Raw genomic sequence first — 15,855 nt, forward strand, 5'->3', positions numbered from 1 at the left:
AATCAATGAATTATTCAAATTAAAAAAATTTATAACATAATTAAATTATATTATATTAATATGTTTAATATCTATATTTAATATAAATGTGAAATTAATAATAAATTAGACTTTAATGTGTTTACTTTATATAAAATAAATTATTAAAATTTTATAATTTAGTTAGAAATACATTATTTAAAAAAAAGTTTGTTTTGGCAAAGATTTTTGAGTAACGATAGAAACATTAATTATTAGACAATAAAGTATTTTCTGATAATCTGAACAATAATATTGTAATTAATATTTTTTCATCAAATATTAAGTTTTGTAATAACATTAACAGTAAATTGATTTTAAAAATAATTATAAATGAAATGTCTTTTTCTGAAACACATTTCGATGGAATCAATATTCCTTCGGTTTGGAGGAAAAGTATGATCAGCTCTGAGACTTCAACTCAAACACAAAGCATTGATTGTGTCGATAGTGAAGTTCAACACAACCTTTTGAAAGATACTGAGACTCAGACCACAAATTTAGATGATATTCAAAGAAATAGACCGCTAAAGACATTTAGTTCACCAGAATTATTGAAATTTTTAACTAAAGCTTCAGAAATAACAATCAATGAAATTAAGAAAATAAACGGAAATTATATTTATATAAAAATAGATAAATTTCAAAATAGGACTAAAATTAAGGCCAATTTAAATAAAAAATTTGGTTTTAGAGCATTGGATTCAATTGTCACCAAAAATGATTTCCAGTATAATGTATCAGCTCTTTGCTGGAACTGTAACGCATCGGTTCTGGCAATCGGTCATCAAGTGAACCATCACTCCGATTGGTGTACTCATGAAAGCTATATTTTGCTCTGGAATTTGTTTAAAGCCACAGAAACTGAAGAACCATCGCTTCAGTTTGATTTGGATGGCTGTGTCTCCGTATTGGTTAGTCATCCAACACTTCCATCTGTTTATTGTTCGGGATCTTTAAATGGAAAGATATCTCTTTGGAATATCAGAAACAAAGAAAACGAGTTCTTGTTTGCATCAGTTGTGGCTCATCAACAACAAGTGTCGGGTATTCATTGGTGTCAACCAAACAATACAACAGATTTGGGACAAATTATTAGTTGTGGTTTCGATGGCAAAGTGTTTGTGTGGAAAGTTCACGAAAAATCAATACAATTGGAAAAAGCATTTGCATTAACAGCTCAAGACATGCCACGAAATATACAAATTAAAGGCAATAAAAGCAATGTTGAAGTTCCCATTGTCTCCATGTCTTTCAATTGTGAAGATTCAAATATTTTTATTATTGGTTGTATTGGAGGACCAATATTTCAGTGCTCATTAAACAGCAATAAACCAGTAAATAATGATTTCAGTACTGGAATTAACTCAAAGTACAAGAATATTGAATACAAGAATCCAATAGTGATGTCGTATGCCATCCATCGGTCGCATATAAATTCAGTGCAGTTTTCGCCCGTTTCACGAAATATATTCTTCTCTTGCAGTTCTGATAGTGAACTAAGAATCTATAATTTATTGCAAACGGTTCCCATTATTGTTATTCATACTGATGTCCCACTTTTAACAGGTCAGTGGTCTCCATACAGTGCAAACATAGCCAGTGTTGGATCCGATGGCAATGTCTATATTTATACTATCAATTACACAACAATTTCAAACGCTTCGTTCAGTTTTTCAATTGGAGACAATGTATTAGCAAAGTCTTTAGTATATAATACAATTGACAATATTGAACAAATAGCTGTCATCGGATCCAACAATAGTATATATGTTTGGGATTTGCTTTTATCCTCTGAGAAGAGCGACGGGAAACACATGAACGACATTTTAAGGCGGATGACTGACACCATTGATGACTGATTACTACTGTATAAAAACTTTGAAAATATTTTTGATTTTTTTTCCTTAACAAAAATTTTTTATATCTATCAAATTAAAGCTATAAATTATATTGACTTATTCTCAATAATATTACAATATATTTATAAGTATAATCATGAATATAAGTATAATAAATATTTATTTAATCTATTTCTGTTGTATTATTATTACAATAAATGTAAGTTTTTACTGCATATTGCAATAAACATTTATTTTCATTACATTTTCATCTATAGGGTGACAAAAAACTCAAGGAATGGTATGACAAATATTATTTTAAGCAAACGGACACTCCATCACCTAAATTGATACACAAATCAAGCAATATTATAATAAATCGTCAAAATTATAAATATTCCTCATCTTGTGGTTCAGACAACCCATGCCTTAAATCTAACGGTTTTAAAACTCATATATTAATTATTAAATAAATTAAGTTGTAATAACATTCAATCAATTTCTGACATTCAACATATATTTATTAATAATAGGTCTAAATATGGATCCAACAGATTGCTGTCATTTCTATAATTGTCATAATTGTCGACCATTTAGGCAGAGATGTGCCGACGGAACACATTTTAATCGTAAACTATCTGTTTGTGATTATCCTCAAAGTGCCGGATGTTCTCATAATAAATATTGTGGTTTATTTCAACCATCACTTAAATAATTTAAATTTTATAATAATGACAATTTCTATTATATAAATTAAATTTTCAATAATAGTTTATCATTCATTTGTTTACATAAAAGTATTTTTTAATTATTTATATTATATCTGATAATAAAATGAAAAAATATATATTTTCGTTTTTTATTTATAATATAAATAATTTTTATTGAATTAAATTAAAGTACAATACATTTACATAATTTCATAATAATACATAAAAAGTTTAGATTTTTAAATATAAGATTATTATTATTATTAATAAAATTTATATACAAATTTGTTGTTTTGACGATCATTATAATCCCAATTGGCTGACAAATGAAATGTATTTCATTTAAAACACAATTTAACAATACCTGAGAGTGAAAGCAATTTTAAAGTTTCAATAATTAACACTAAAGTCACCAAACATTTAAACAAAATATTTGATGAATTATTAAAGTCAATAAAATAATTGTAAATTGCATTAAAAAACTTATATAAATTTATAAATAATTTGAGTAAAAATATAGTTTAAGTGATTTAAACAAGAATTTAAATAAGAATTAATAGTAATATTAATATAATATCACAGATATATAAATATCACAATAAAAAATAATTAGCAAATCATTTAAAATATTACCTTAAAAACTGCTCAATCACTTCATTACCACTAAAGAGCGTAACCTTTTCTTTGATGACATATCACAATCGTCGTTATCATCGTTGAAATTCGTTCTTTGGATCGTTCGTTGTCTTGATTGACGTCTGTCATCACTTCCGGTGGCTTTGTTTGAATGTCTATCATTTGATGAATGATTTGTCGTACGTTTTCGTTTGTTTGCATAATTCAAATCCAAACGACTTTTAATATTATTATTTTTAATATTTGTATCATTAATGGATAAATCAGATGACTCGCTAGTGATGGCAGTTATACCACAATGACTGTTACATTCAATTGTTTGTCCAAATTTTAATCTTCTTCTTTCAAATGCTGATAATTCTGAGACACCATTATTAGAGTTGAGTCTTATCTTATCGTTGGTCTTAACTCTTTCACATTTATCATCGATGACAGGACTACTCATCACATATGTCTCAGTATTATTTAATTCAATAGTTTGTGCACTTTCTGAATGTTTTGACTCAACAATTGTTTCATTTAAGTCTGATATCTTAGTTATTGTGTTATCGTTGGTATCATTTGATGATAAATTAGAAATAATCTCATCGTTTGTTGTTTCATCATAATTGGTGGCACCTCTAGAAACCCCACAATCATCAATATTATCATCACTGTCCTCATCGGTGTCGTCACTATCATCCCTTTCCCACCGATTGAATCTCTCGGGACCAACACTTCCTTTATTAATGTCATTAGTCTTAGAGTCTTTAATTTCAGTAAAACTATTTGTTTTTGAATCAATAGGTTGTTTGTCACAATTGTTTGTCAAAACAATTAGATTTGCATTTAATGAACCATTTTTTCTCATATTATTCTTCGTGTACTTCAAGTTGTTCTGAGTTTTGCCATTAATTGTGCGCTTCTTCTCAACTGAAGACTTTTCCCATTCATTTCTTGTCACAGAACTTTGTTCCCTCTTTTGAGTCATTGACTTGAGAGCCATTAGTCTTAGTTGTTCGACGTCTTCTTCGTCGTCCATCGTATTGAACACATTTGATGACATCTTCAGAGTAAATGGTAAACTCTTTTTGATAATCTATGGATGAATGCGATAGCGATAACCAATTTAGACAAACATTAAGTATAAAACACGTGATAACACATAAAATTATGGATCAATTGGTTTACTAATAATTCAATAATTAATATCAATAATGTGGTCACCAATTGATCACTAAATTGGTACCGATTTTTGGTCAAAACATCGGTAATAAGTGATTAACAAAATGGCTTTAATTACGTTATGTTTGTTATTATAATACAATTAATTGTTGTGTTGTTGTTGTTGTCACGCATTTCTAGTCAACACCTCTATTCTGTTTAGAGATGTTAACATATTTATACATTATCTACAGTATTACACACTTTATTAATACGTTTTTGAGATTAATTAAAATTATATTTTTATAATTAATCCATTAATTTATAATAAGTTTTATCAATTGAATTAAAAGTTATTTTATATTTTAATAATTAATTGCTATTGAAATAAGTGTTTTTTAGGAATATTCTTATGTATTGATACTTATAATTAATATTTATTGTGATTTTCATATTTATAATATGTGTCAACAAATGATGTTTTGTTTGTATGTGTGTTGTCATCACTGATACAATTGTCCATCAATTGATCCAAACAGTGATATTATCTGTGACTTCAATTTGGTTACCAATTGATTATAAGCACTGATATTATATTTACTTTAAGACGTTTACTATAATTGAAATTACTATTAATTGTCGGAAAATATATCCAAATAAGTGGTAAATAATCGCATAAAACACGTGGCATTCATTGAATCAATTAGTTTAAGACATGAGTGGTAAATCTGGTCCCAATTTAACTCAATTGTTCATCGATTTGCATCGATTGGATCAGTCAGGCGAATATGAAAAGGCCATTAAAGTGACCGATAAGAGTATATTAACCACAGATTTTATTCACCAATAAAATAGATTTTTATAATTAATTTGTTTTTTTAATTAAATTAATTGATATTTAGTTTTAAATGAAGAAAAGGACAATCAGAAGGCCATCGAGTGTCGAATTGTCTGTCAAATCCAATTGGGTTTGTTTGAAGAGGCCATCAAACAAATCAATGATTGTCCCAACAATAACTCGTACGTTAAGTTAGAAATTATTTTTTAATGTCATTTGTTTATAATAATTATTAAATAAAATGATTAATTTTTTGGCGATAATTTAGAGACGATTTAATGTATCAAAAGGCTTATTGCGAATATCGTCTCAATAATGTTGAAGAAGCCATCAATACATTAGATTTAATTAAAGAACAAGACTTTCACGTTAAGGAATTGAGAGCACAGGCAGTCAGTGAATCACTTGATTTAAAAAATAAAATAAATACAATACTATCGCTAAAATCAATATAATTATTATTAATTATTATAGTTATATCGTTTGGAGAGATTTAAAGAGTGTTACGATTTTTATGTGGATTTGATTAAGAATTCTGACGATGACTATGAAGATGAGAGACAAACAAATTTGGCTGCAGTTGTCGGTAGTCTTAGTATTAACGGTGACAGCAATTGGACAAAAAGCAAACCCGATATCGAAGAAGTGACTTATGAACTCTGCTATAACAAGGCGTGCTTTCTATTGGGTGCTCAACGCTATGAGGAAGCGCTTCAAATGCTTAATACTGCTGAAGGTATTATAATTACCGTATATTATAATATTGGATTTATTTAAAATTATTTTACAATTCAGATATGTGTCGAAAGACATTGGAAGAAGAAGGTGCCACTGAAGAAGAAATTGATTCAGAATTGGCTATAATTAGGGCTCAAATAGCGTTTTGCTATCAAATGCAGAAAAAGGAGGAAACGGCTCTTCGGATGTATAATCAAATTCTCAAGAAGAAGTAAGAATACATTGAATTTTAACTGTTATGTCATTATTTAATATTATTTAAATTACTATTTGATTGTTCAGACCCGACGACGTCGCTCTGTTAGCCGTTGTATCAAATAATGTCGTTTCCATAAATAAAGACCAGAATGTGTTTGACTCGCGAAAGAAAATGAAATCAGCGTTAAGTGATTTAATTGAATCAAAATTAAGTCATATCCAGAAACAAACCATTGTTTTTAATAATTGCCTTTTACTTCTTCATACAAACCAAAATGATTTACTTCGCAATCAATTAAAAGAAATTAAAACAAAATATCCTCAACAGACCTCCAAAGCTCTTCTGTTAGAAGCAGCTCTTCTTTGTAAAGAAAAGAAAGTAAGCGATGCCATCAAATTTCTTAAACAATCAATCAGTGATAAGCCAGGTCTGTATCTTGAAGTGTCATTGATTTTGACACAACTTTATATTAAAAATGGAGACATTGCTGACGCGTGTAAAGTGTTGAACTTATTGGGAGATTTAACATATAAACCGGCAATAATTTCCACATTAATTACATTATATCTTCATTTGGATGACAAAAAATCGGCGACAAATCTTTTGACAAATGCTGTCAATTGGTTCGAAAAGAATATGGTATTGAAATTATAGCTAATTTTTAAAAATTATCTTTTATTTGAATAATATTTTTTTTAACAATAGCCTCAAAGTTCAGAGTTATTTTCGTTATATCGAGAAAACGCCCGATTCTTGTTAGAGACAAATCAACCGAAAGCAGCGGTCGATCTTTTGGAACGTTTGCGTAAAAATAATCCAAAAAGTCCTAAAATAGTGTCACTTTTGATAAGTGCGTACTCAAGATTTGATCCCAAGAAAGCTAATGAGTAAGTGTTTAGATTAGTTATGGTTTTATTTTTTTCCTAAAATTTATATTTATTTCTAATAATTTAGAATAAGCAAAGATCTGCCACCAATTGAGAGTATTGTTGAGGAAATCGATGTACAACTGTTAGAGACTAGCAATTGGTCTTTGGGTGTTAAATATGTCAAGAAGATGACTAAAACAGAGACACCGAATGCTAATCAACAATCAAAGACCGAGAAAAAGAAGAAAAAGAAAAAGAAGATCAAACTTCCCAAGAATTACGATCCAAAAGTAGAACCCGATCCCGAAAGATGGCTTCCAAGATATGAGAGATCAACATATAAGAAGAAGAAAGACAAACGCGGACAATACGCTATAGGAAAGGGAACTCAAGGAGCAGTTGGAGGAGTAGTGTATGTGCTGTTAAGATACCGTTATTATTTTAATAATATTTTAATGTTTATTATTTTTTTTGCTAAACTAAAGTGAAACTAAAGCAACGACACCGAAAACTTCATCGACAACTGTTAGCTCACCTCAAGGTCCGAGACAACAGAGACCGACACAAAAGAAAAAGAAAACCACAAAAAAGAAATAAATAAATTTTATATATTTTTATTTAATATATACGATCCATGTATTGATTTTTTAATAAATAAAATAACATTAAAATTTGACATTTACAATTTACTAATTTATAAATATTAAATTTATGCCCAAAATATTTATTTTGATTATCTTAAAATATTTTATTAAAAACTATATATTTATTTAATAGCTCTCAGAATAGTTAAAAAGTTTTATCCTCTCAAGAAATTAAAAATCATATTAAAAAAATTGGGAATAAATTAAATATAAATAAAAGTTATGCGATATTTAAAATATATACTCGAAGGCGACTTATTTAGACTAGAAATTCGGCCAATTTTTTAGTAAATTGTTTAAGTTCTTCATAATAAATGTATAATTGTATTAATTGTTTAGTTTCTCAAATTTTTTGGCCAAATTAGCGACAGACGTTTGCTTCGGTGTATTACTCGTGTATTTGACACTTATATTAGGCTTAGGAAGAGAAGGCAATGGTTTGTCTGCTTTAAATTCGGGTACATTTAATGGATGAATATTTGATAAATTATTGTCTTGAGTAGAGTTGTGAGGCCTCGGAGGTCGAGGTGGAGGAGGTTGCGATGGACGGTTATATTGTATTCCCGATGAACTTCTATTGGATGAGCGCATACTTGAGGTCCGCGAAATAGATGAATGATTAGAGATCGGTGGCGGAGGGGCTGTACGTATGGGCCTTAACGGCGTTGTACTCGCCTTTTCAGTGTTGGTGAGGGGCGATGTTATATCGGAATTGTTTGAATTAGATCTGATATCAGATAAATTATTTGAATTTTTTGTCCCCATTTCAAGTGAAATGGGAGACGATATCTCTAATGATTCTGTATTAAAATTAATGGGAGGTCTGGTATGCTTTCGATGAGTTACTTGTTTGGCTCGTGATTTGATAGCCGATTTACGGGCCTTAATGAACCACCAATTTTTGATGGTATCGTTATATTTATATATTAATAACACAGCGATTACAGTCAATGGTAAGATTACAAAAAATAAGATATACATTGCAATCGTAAGCAAATATTTGCTGGTAATAGTATGGGAACAGTTCGGTGGCGCAAAACCAGGATAACAATGACAAACGCCTTTGTTATCACACAAACCATTTTTATGACAATTGTCTGCACAGGCATTCTTCTGGAGAAAGTCTTTAACAGAAACACACTTTTGATTGATACACATGGAATTGGAGCCACATTTAGCACCGTTAGGGACTAAACCCGGATCAATGATGTCGATGCCGAGATCAACCATTGCTGAACGACAGGCCAATACTTTTCCTTTATTAGGAATAAATGATCTTGCTAATATTGCAGCACTTTCTGTCCCATATTTCAATTGTTCGCTTTGATGAAAGCAATGAAGTCGACCACAGATAACATCCTGTGCTTTGCATGAAATGTAAGTTTGATTTTGTTTAAAATAACCACAATTTCCGTTTGCATTTCCTTTAATATTCTGTTGATAGCACTTGTAGTCCGAGACTTCTCCAGTCTTACCCCACAATAGTTTGCATTGACTCTCGCGTGTATCGCATTTGCCGGCAAAACAATAAGCAAATCCCTCAATACATTCGGTTCCGTCCTGTACTTTGAGGTCTTCGGGACAAAATTCGGATATTCCGTCACAGAATTCAGTTAAATCACAGTTACTCTTTGCTGGTCTGCAAACCATGTCTTGACTTTTATCAACAATTTTACACTTAGTTTTATCACAACACGAACCAACAGCGCATTGGGCGCCGGGCATCAGTTTACAGGTCGTTGCATTACAGCATTTATTATCACATGTAGATTTGAGGCCACAATCGCATTCCTCTCCTTCCTCGAGAAATCCATTACCACAAACTGGTCCAAACAGATCTCTTGGCTTATTATGAAGGCAGTGATCCATTCCCTGTTTGAAGGAATGTTCCAAATATTCGAGAGAACAGGAGGACCAGTGTTTAGGACTGATAGAGCTAGAAGACGGTGCCATTATGCACTTGTCATTAGGGCACCGACACTTATCCGAGTCGTGCTCCATACCAAAGTTATGGCCCAACTCGTGGGCTACAGTTGTCGCCACAAGACTTGTAATCTAACAAAACATAAATCATATTTTATAACTATTATAATATTAAACATATATTACAATAAATAACTCACTTGACTGTGATCTGTGTTGACTCCACCAGAATATTCAAATGTACTTAATATTGAATTTAATTAAAATTATTTATTTGAAAATTATTTGAAATAATTAAAACATACCAAATGGATCCTTTAAGTGCTTTACCAACTACTCCGCCATCAAATGATGAACCAGTAATAAGCTGTGCGTTATCATTGGGATGTTCACGGATTAGGCGTTCCCTTCTATAATGCAAAAAGTTGGTCAGTGTTTGGTCGCCATCAGTCGATAACGTTATTTGATTGGCTTCAGTCCATATAACAACTCCAACCAAAACGACAAATATATTTAATTGATTGTAAAGCTTTTTTTATACAATAATAATAATAAAGTTATCAATCAAACAGTTAATTAAATTATTAGTCAATTAAAATACTTACGGCATTAACAATGTTAGCAATTCTTTTGCTTCGATCAAAAACAGTCGCTTTATTTCTTTTATTTTGTGTATACTTTAAATAAAAGATTAATAATTAGATTTTTATTTATTAATTTAGTATTTGTCTCATTTGAAATTTTTATTAAATATTATTTTAAAAATAATATTTTTTTCTGCAAAAAAATAATAATCTCAGTTTAAATTGATTTTAGTTATCTATTGTATATGTAATCCACTTTTTAAAAACTATATACAACTGTACAGTAAATGCATTCCTATTGGTATATCATGTAATAAATTTAAATATGAAATTCAAAATCTGACATAAATAGGATAATATTATGTATTGTTAATTGTTTTTTCAAAAATTTGCAAATTTCAAATATGCAACTTTATAATATTTTTTATTCAAAATACCTAAACTGCAAACAAGTTTTTTTAATTATTTTAATTTGAGTTGAAGTACTCACCACATCATAATCGTTGACAATAACCAATTCAACATATCTGGTGTCACTATTACTTTCGTACGGATCAGTTATAGATATTGATCGTCGAAAACGTCTAATCAGAGATTCCCGTGATTTTGTATCATTTAAAAAACCTAAACATTATAACAATATAATTAAAATTTTACATAATTGACCTATACTTTTGTGTGATTAACTCAATACCGCATTTAAATGATGATATATAATCTTGATCTCTAACTACTATTACTGATGAACTGTTTTCTTGAGGATGAATATGATATATGTCATGTCCATCACTAAATAAGCCGCTAATTAACTGATGACACGTTGATATAGCAGACCAGGTATTTTCGATATTGTTATCTACTGTTCCCCTATAGTGACAGTGCTCTACATTCTGTTGCATTAATCATTTCAATTAGTAATACTGCAGTGTATTATCAATAACAATATATTTACAAATACTGTATAATATTAATAAATAATAATTACCTCTAAATGAGGCAATGATTTGATATCACTTCCGTTTTGTTGATGCCTTTCAAAGTAATTTTTTGGAATTAATTCAGAATTTTTCCATAAATTTAGTAAAAATGTATTGTTAAAGGCATTTATAACAATTTTCAATTGATTTTCATAAAGTTTCTGTTAAAATATAATACTTAAACAATTCAGTAATTTGTAATTAATATTAATAAATTAATAGTTAATATACCTGTGAAGCAGATATAGTTTGATTAAATGGTGGCAACACTTTTGGCAAAACAATCTCATGCTTTGAAAACTCTTTTATTGGATCTATAAATTATATGATGTCATGAAAAAGCAAAATATAATTATTATTTATTGATAATTTCTATTAAAATTATTATTTAAAGAACTTGAGCCAACATTTTTTTATAGTTTACTATTTTAGCCAAACTTTTATCAAATGTTTATATTGTAACGGAAATTAAAAATAATTATTAAATAATGCATTTTTGAATTTGTTTTAATATAATTTATGTATAAAGTATGATAGCGAACAAATTATCAAAAACATTTAGATAATAGATTTTTAAACTTTATTTAAGTTTGTCTAAAATAAAAAATTGTCAGCTCAAATAGTTAACATGTTAATTTTAAATACATAAAATTTACATTAATTATTTGTTTATAATTTAAGCAATCTAAAATGCTAGATTATATGTTTGCTTATATAATATCTATATATATTTTTTAATTTAAATAACTGAAGTTTATTTATATCAATATACTGTACTGTATAGACAGTAATTTATTATTAAAAATGTCAATAAAATTTTCTTATAAAGTCTTACTTAAAGTAATTTATATATATATATGATTTACGCAAACTTTATAAACATAATTTTCAAAACTATTTTCTATAATTTTTTTTGCTAACAACAAAATAAATAAATAAAATGTAGAAAAATTTTTATATTACGTTAATATTAAAAACATGTATCATAGCTATGGTTGTCCTTCATTTAGTACTATTCAAGTGACCGACAAACTTATTACTGAATTTATGTAATGTCTTTATTCAGTTAAAAAAAATATTTTACCTTTTATTGAGGTCAAAGTCAATATATTCATTAAACTTTGCATTACTTGACATAAATTTGTTAGTATTTTGTCATTATTTAAAGTATTTACAGTATTTATGTTACTTTAAATTTCTAAACGAAGACATCGATTGATCAGTTAATGTACGTAAATGTCAGTGCATTTGAAAAGTATATATTTATTTATTTTTTAAAACACGAAAATTATTAATTAACTGCCAATATTAGTATATACAGTATATATACATTAGTACTATATTATAGTGTTTGTTAGAAAATTAAATAAACAGAGAAAATAAACTCAAGTTTCTTAACCTCTGTTTTCCTCTAATAGCTTCAAAAATTATACTTAAAGTACACAAAAGTTCTCACTATTTGACTCTCACTTGACATCAAAAACTACGATATATTGACTGACACTCTCTCTCGTAAAATGAATGCATTTGAATGCAAAAGTCACACAAAATATATTTATTCAATTTTTTCTCACTTAAATTGAATGCCATTTGTCGTCAACAATAATCATTTGTTTATCATATCATATATTATTTATACAATCGTATAGTAAGTTAAATGCTTTGAGAAAATCATGTGTTACATCAATTTTTTTTAATATTATCCTTGTTTTTAATTTTAGTTTTTAATTGTTTTTACGATATAATATTATAAAAGCAAAAAATAATGTAATTATTCTAAATAATAACATTTTAAAATTAAATAATTTTTATATTATTTATTATATAGAAAGATGAGTAACCTTTATAAGGAAATTTTTATGACAATCTAAATTTATATAATTATATATTTAATTTTGATAAATTAATCAGCGAGAAATTAAAACAATTTATTTTTATTTCCTAATAGAAAGAATAGTTGTATTAAAAAATATAATTTAAAAAAAAAATTATATACTATAATTTTATTACTATTACTAAATTTCATTAATTTAATCTAGATAAATTTATATATTACAATTTATAAAGTAGTATATACTGAGTTGTAAGTATAAACCAATTACACTATTAATATATACATATATACAGTTTATAACTAATTCCGGTAAACAAATTCAACATAACATTATGTAAACCATTTAAACACTTAACCAAACACTCGGATTAATAAATCAAAAATTTTATTTTGTTTAATTCAGTAAACAATTTCAAATATAATAGTTAAAAGTGCAAAATTAGATTTAGTGTAAACTACATATAATTTATTAAACTATGATATGCTGGTAAAATATCTTAGAAATTAAGTCAATATTACAAAAATACTATAAATTTCGTAATATTGTTCATTTTGTTCATTAATATTTGCTTTCAAAATATGTAAAATTAATATTTAGATATTCTTTAGAATATATAATTGTTGTATTGTATTGTTATCGTTAAAAAATCAATTTTAAATTTAAAAAATATAATTATTAATATATAAAATTTATAAAAAATTAAATAATTCTATTTCTTGATAACATAATAATATTATTACATAAATACTAAATAATGTTATTTATCAATAAAACAAAATATCAATATTTATTATCTTTAGTCTAATATCACAATTTGATACATAGAAAAATTAATAAAACTAAAATACTATTTTTAGTATTAATCAACATATAAAAAACATTAGTTTTATCAAGTATTATAAAATTATTATTCTTTAATAAATTAATTAATATAAAATAATTAATAAAATTAATATTTTACTTAATATTTGCTGATAAGAAACCGTGCTTTTCATACAAATTAATTTAAATATATAGATTTGTGTTCAAAACCTTAATTAAACTTAATGTTAAATTATAACGACTCTCAAACACTAACAATAGTCAGAAACAACAGTTTGTAATTTACATAAACATAATTTGAAACTATTTATTATTTATACTTATTATTATTACTATAATTATTAAGAAGCTAAATGTTTTTATTTTATTAATGTATCTCAACAATGAAGTTATCAATATAATTTTTATAAAAAACTAAATAAACATATGTAACTAAACAATTTCGATAATTAAAATTAATTTCATGTCAATAATACAATACAATGATGAAAATAAACTTATATTTTTATTATTCTTTAATTTCAAACATTTTATGCAAAAACTTTAGATATCAGTATAACTCAATGAAATAAATTTTAAAAATAATATCAATCATTAATGACAATTATAATAGAAAGTGTATCACATAGAAGTGAATCTAATGATTATTACTTTTTTATTATCTTTTATAATCATTTTATTATATATTTTGCAGACTTTTTTGAAAAATACTTTTAGATATATAGTTTAATTATTAAAGCTTTTATATAATGATATTACATAATGTTGTTATGCATATCATATTTATGAGTCACATAAGAAATTTTCTCAAAATGTTTCGCATTATTAAATTGATATAATAAAAATTGTTTGTCTTATAGTATATTATACTGTATGTACTGTAGATATACTTTGTAAAAAAACTAAGTAAACTTATGTTTCATATCCGTCAAAAAACTGGTACATTATAATAATTTAATATTCGTGTTATAAAAATCTAGTTAAACTATACAATATATTTACCATATTATGATAATAACATAGATTATATTTCAATTTATTATATAATTTAATATAGGACTTAACTTACGAGTTAATGTTTTTTATGTTTTACTGGTAAATGTTTGCATTAATGTTAAAAAATAACAAAATATGCATTATTTGCTATTATAAAGAAAATACAGTATCTGATGACTAAATACAAACTGATGGGCAAAGATATCTAATAATACTTGAAATAATTTTGTTAAATCATTTAAAAATAATTTTCTTAATAAATTATTTAAACCATTACTAAACCATATTATTCATCAGTCATTCCCAAGAAAAATGACATTTTTCAAGTTAATCATTAAATTAAAATCATATGATAAACTTAATTAATAAAAACAAGGATAACTATTAGATTAAAATATAAATATTTATAATCAGTAAACATATTCACATAATTTATATATATATATATATTATTAAAATCATGTTATAATTGACAAACTTGTGCTAAAATACATTTTTAAACATTTATTTATGCTATTTCTTAATATCATTAGTTGGTTGTCATTGTATAACAATTATATATTCTACTAAATAAGTAAATATAGTATAATATTGTAGCAAAATAAGTATAAATAAATTATTAAAAATTTATAATTATTAAAAAATTATTGATAAATAATATTTAAAAAATAATTATGGCAACTTTTATTCAAATAATTTATCATCACTTTTAAATAAAACATAACAATATAAAATATATTTAAATTAGGTAAATAAAAATTTACGATTAAAATTAAATTGTACATGCAACATTTTAAAGCAAAAACTTATTATAAATTTAATATATATTTTTAATACTAACCATTATATGAATGACATAATTGTAGAAAACAATTAAAAATTATGAAAACTTTAATAAATTGTTGAAATAAGTGATAAATTAATGAAAATTTAAAACAAATAAATAAATCACTAATTGTGGTCATCGTTGCAATGCATTCAATGGCCGCAATGAGACCACAGTTGATATTATCTATTAATCATAATTTGTTATATAATCTAAACAATACGTCTGAAGAGTATAATAGTAATCATTTCGGTTA

General features: G+C 26.2%; 4 protein-coding genes across 4 annotated transcripts; 2 read left to right on the plus strand and 2 right to left on the minus strand.

The window, feature by feature from the left end:
* The first annotated feature begins 356 nt into the window (after nt 1–356).
* Nucleotides 357–1,880, plus strand: LOC128964756 (cytoplasmic dynein 2 intermediate chain 2-like). Its single transcript, XM_054311393.1, has 2 exons — nt 357–558; nt 655–1,880. Exons 1-2 carry the CDS (start codon nt 357–359, stop codon nt 1,878–1,880), a joined length of 1,428 nt encoding a protein of 475 aa, XP_054167368.1.
* Nucleotides 1,881–2,861: 981 nt separating this feature from the next.
* On the minus strand, nt 2,862–4,555 carry LOC128964624 (putative uncharacterized protein DDB_G0282133). Its single transcript, XM_054311253.1, has 2 exons — nt 3,203–4,555; nt 2,862–2,933 (listed from the first exon to the last, which is right to left on the minus strand). The coding sequence occupies exon 1, from the start codon at nt 4,248–4,250 to the stop codon at nt 3,219–3,221; it is 1,032 nt and encodes a 343-aa protein (XP_054167228.1). The 5' UTR covers nt 4,251–4,555; the 3' UTR covers nt 2,862–2,933; nt 3,203–3,218.
* A 256-nt stretch (nt 4,556–4,811) lies between these two features.
* Nucleotides 4,812–7,681, plus strand: LOC128964617 (signal recognition particle subunit SRP72-like). Its single transcript, XM_054311246.1, has 9 exons — nt 4,812–5,166; nt 5,251–5,368; nt 5,455–5,578; nt 5,661–5,922; nt 5,982–6,135; nt 6,207–6,762; nt 6,829–7,010; nt 7,078–7,404; nt 7,478–7,681. Exons 1-9 carry the CDS (start codon nt 5,064–5,066, stop codon nt 7,587–7,589), a joined length of 1,938 nt encoding a protein of 645 aa, XP_054167221.1. The 5' UTR covers nt 4,812–5,063; the 3' UTR covers nt 7,590–7,681.
* Nucleotides 7,682–7,753: 72 nt separating this feature from the next.
* On the minus strand, nt 7,754–15,762 carry LOC128964616 (zinc metalloproteinase-disintegrin-like EoMP06). Its single transcript, XM_054311244.1, has 9 exons — nt 15,615–15,762; nt 11,352–11,434; nt 11,129–11,281; nt 10,838–11,033; nt 10,634–10,767; nt 10,165–10,236; nt 9,865–10,088; nt 9,760–9,802; nt 7,754–9,691 (listed from the first exon to the last, which is right to left on the minus strand). The coding sequence occupies exons 1-9, from the start codon at nt 15,736–15,738 to the stop codon at nt 7,964–7,966; spliced, it is 2,757 nt and encodes a 918-aa protein (XP_054167219.1). The 5' UTR covers nt 15,739–15,762; the 3' UTR covers nt 7,754–7,963.
* Between the last annotated feature and the right edge of the window lie 93 nt (nt 15,763–15,855).

This window comes from Oppia nitens, unplaced genomic scaffold (genome assembly GCF_028296485.1).
Source record: "Oppia nitens isolate AA-2021 unplaced genomic scaffold, nextdenovo-longstitch-racon4-pilon3 scaffold9_pilon_pilon_pilon, whole genome shotgun sequence".
Classification (NCBI taxonomy): Eukaryota; Metazoa; Arthropoda; class Arachnida; order Sarcoptiformes; family Oppiidae; genus Oppia; species Oppia nitens.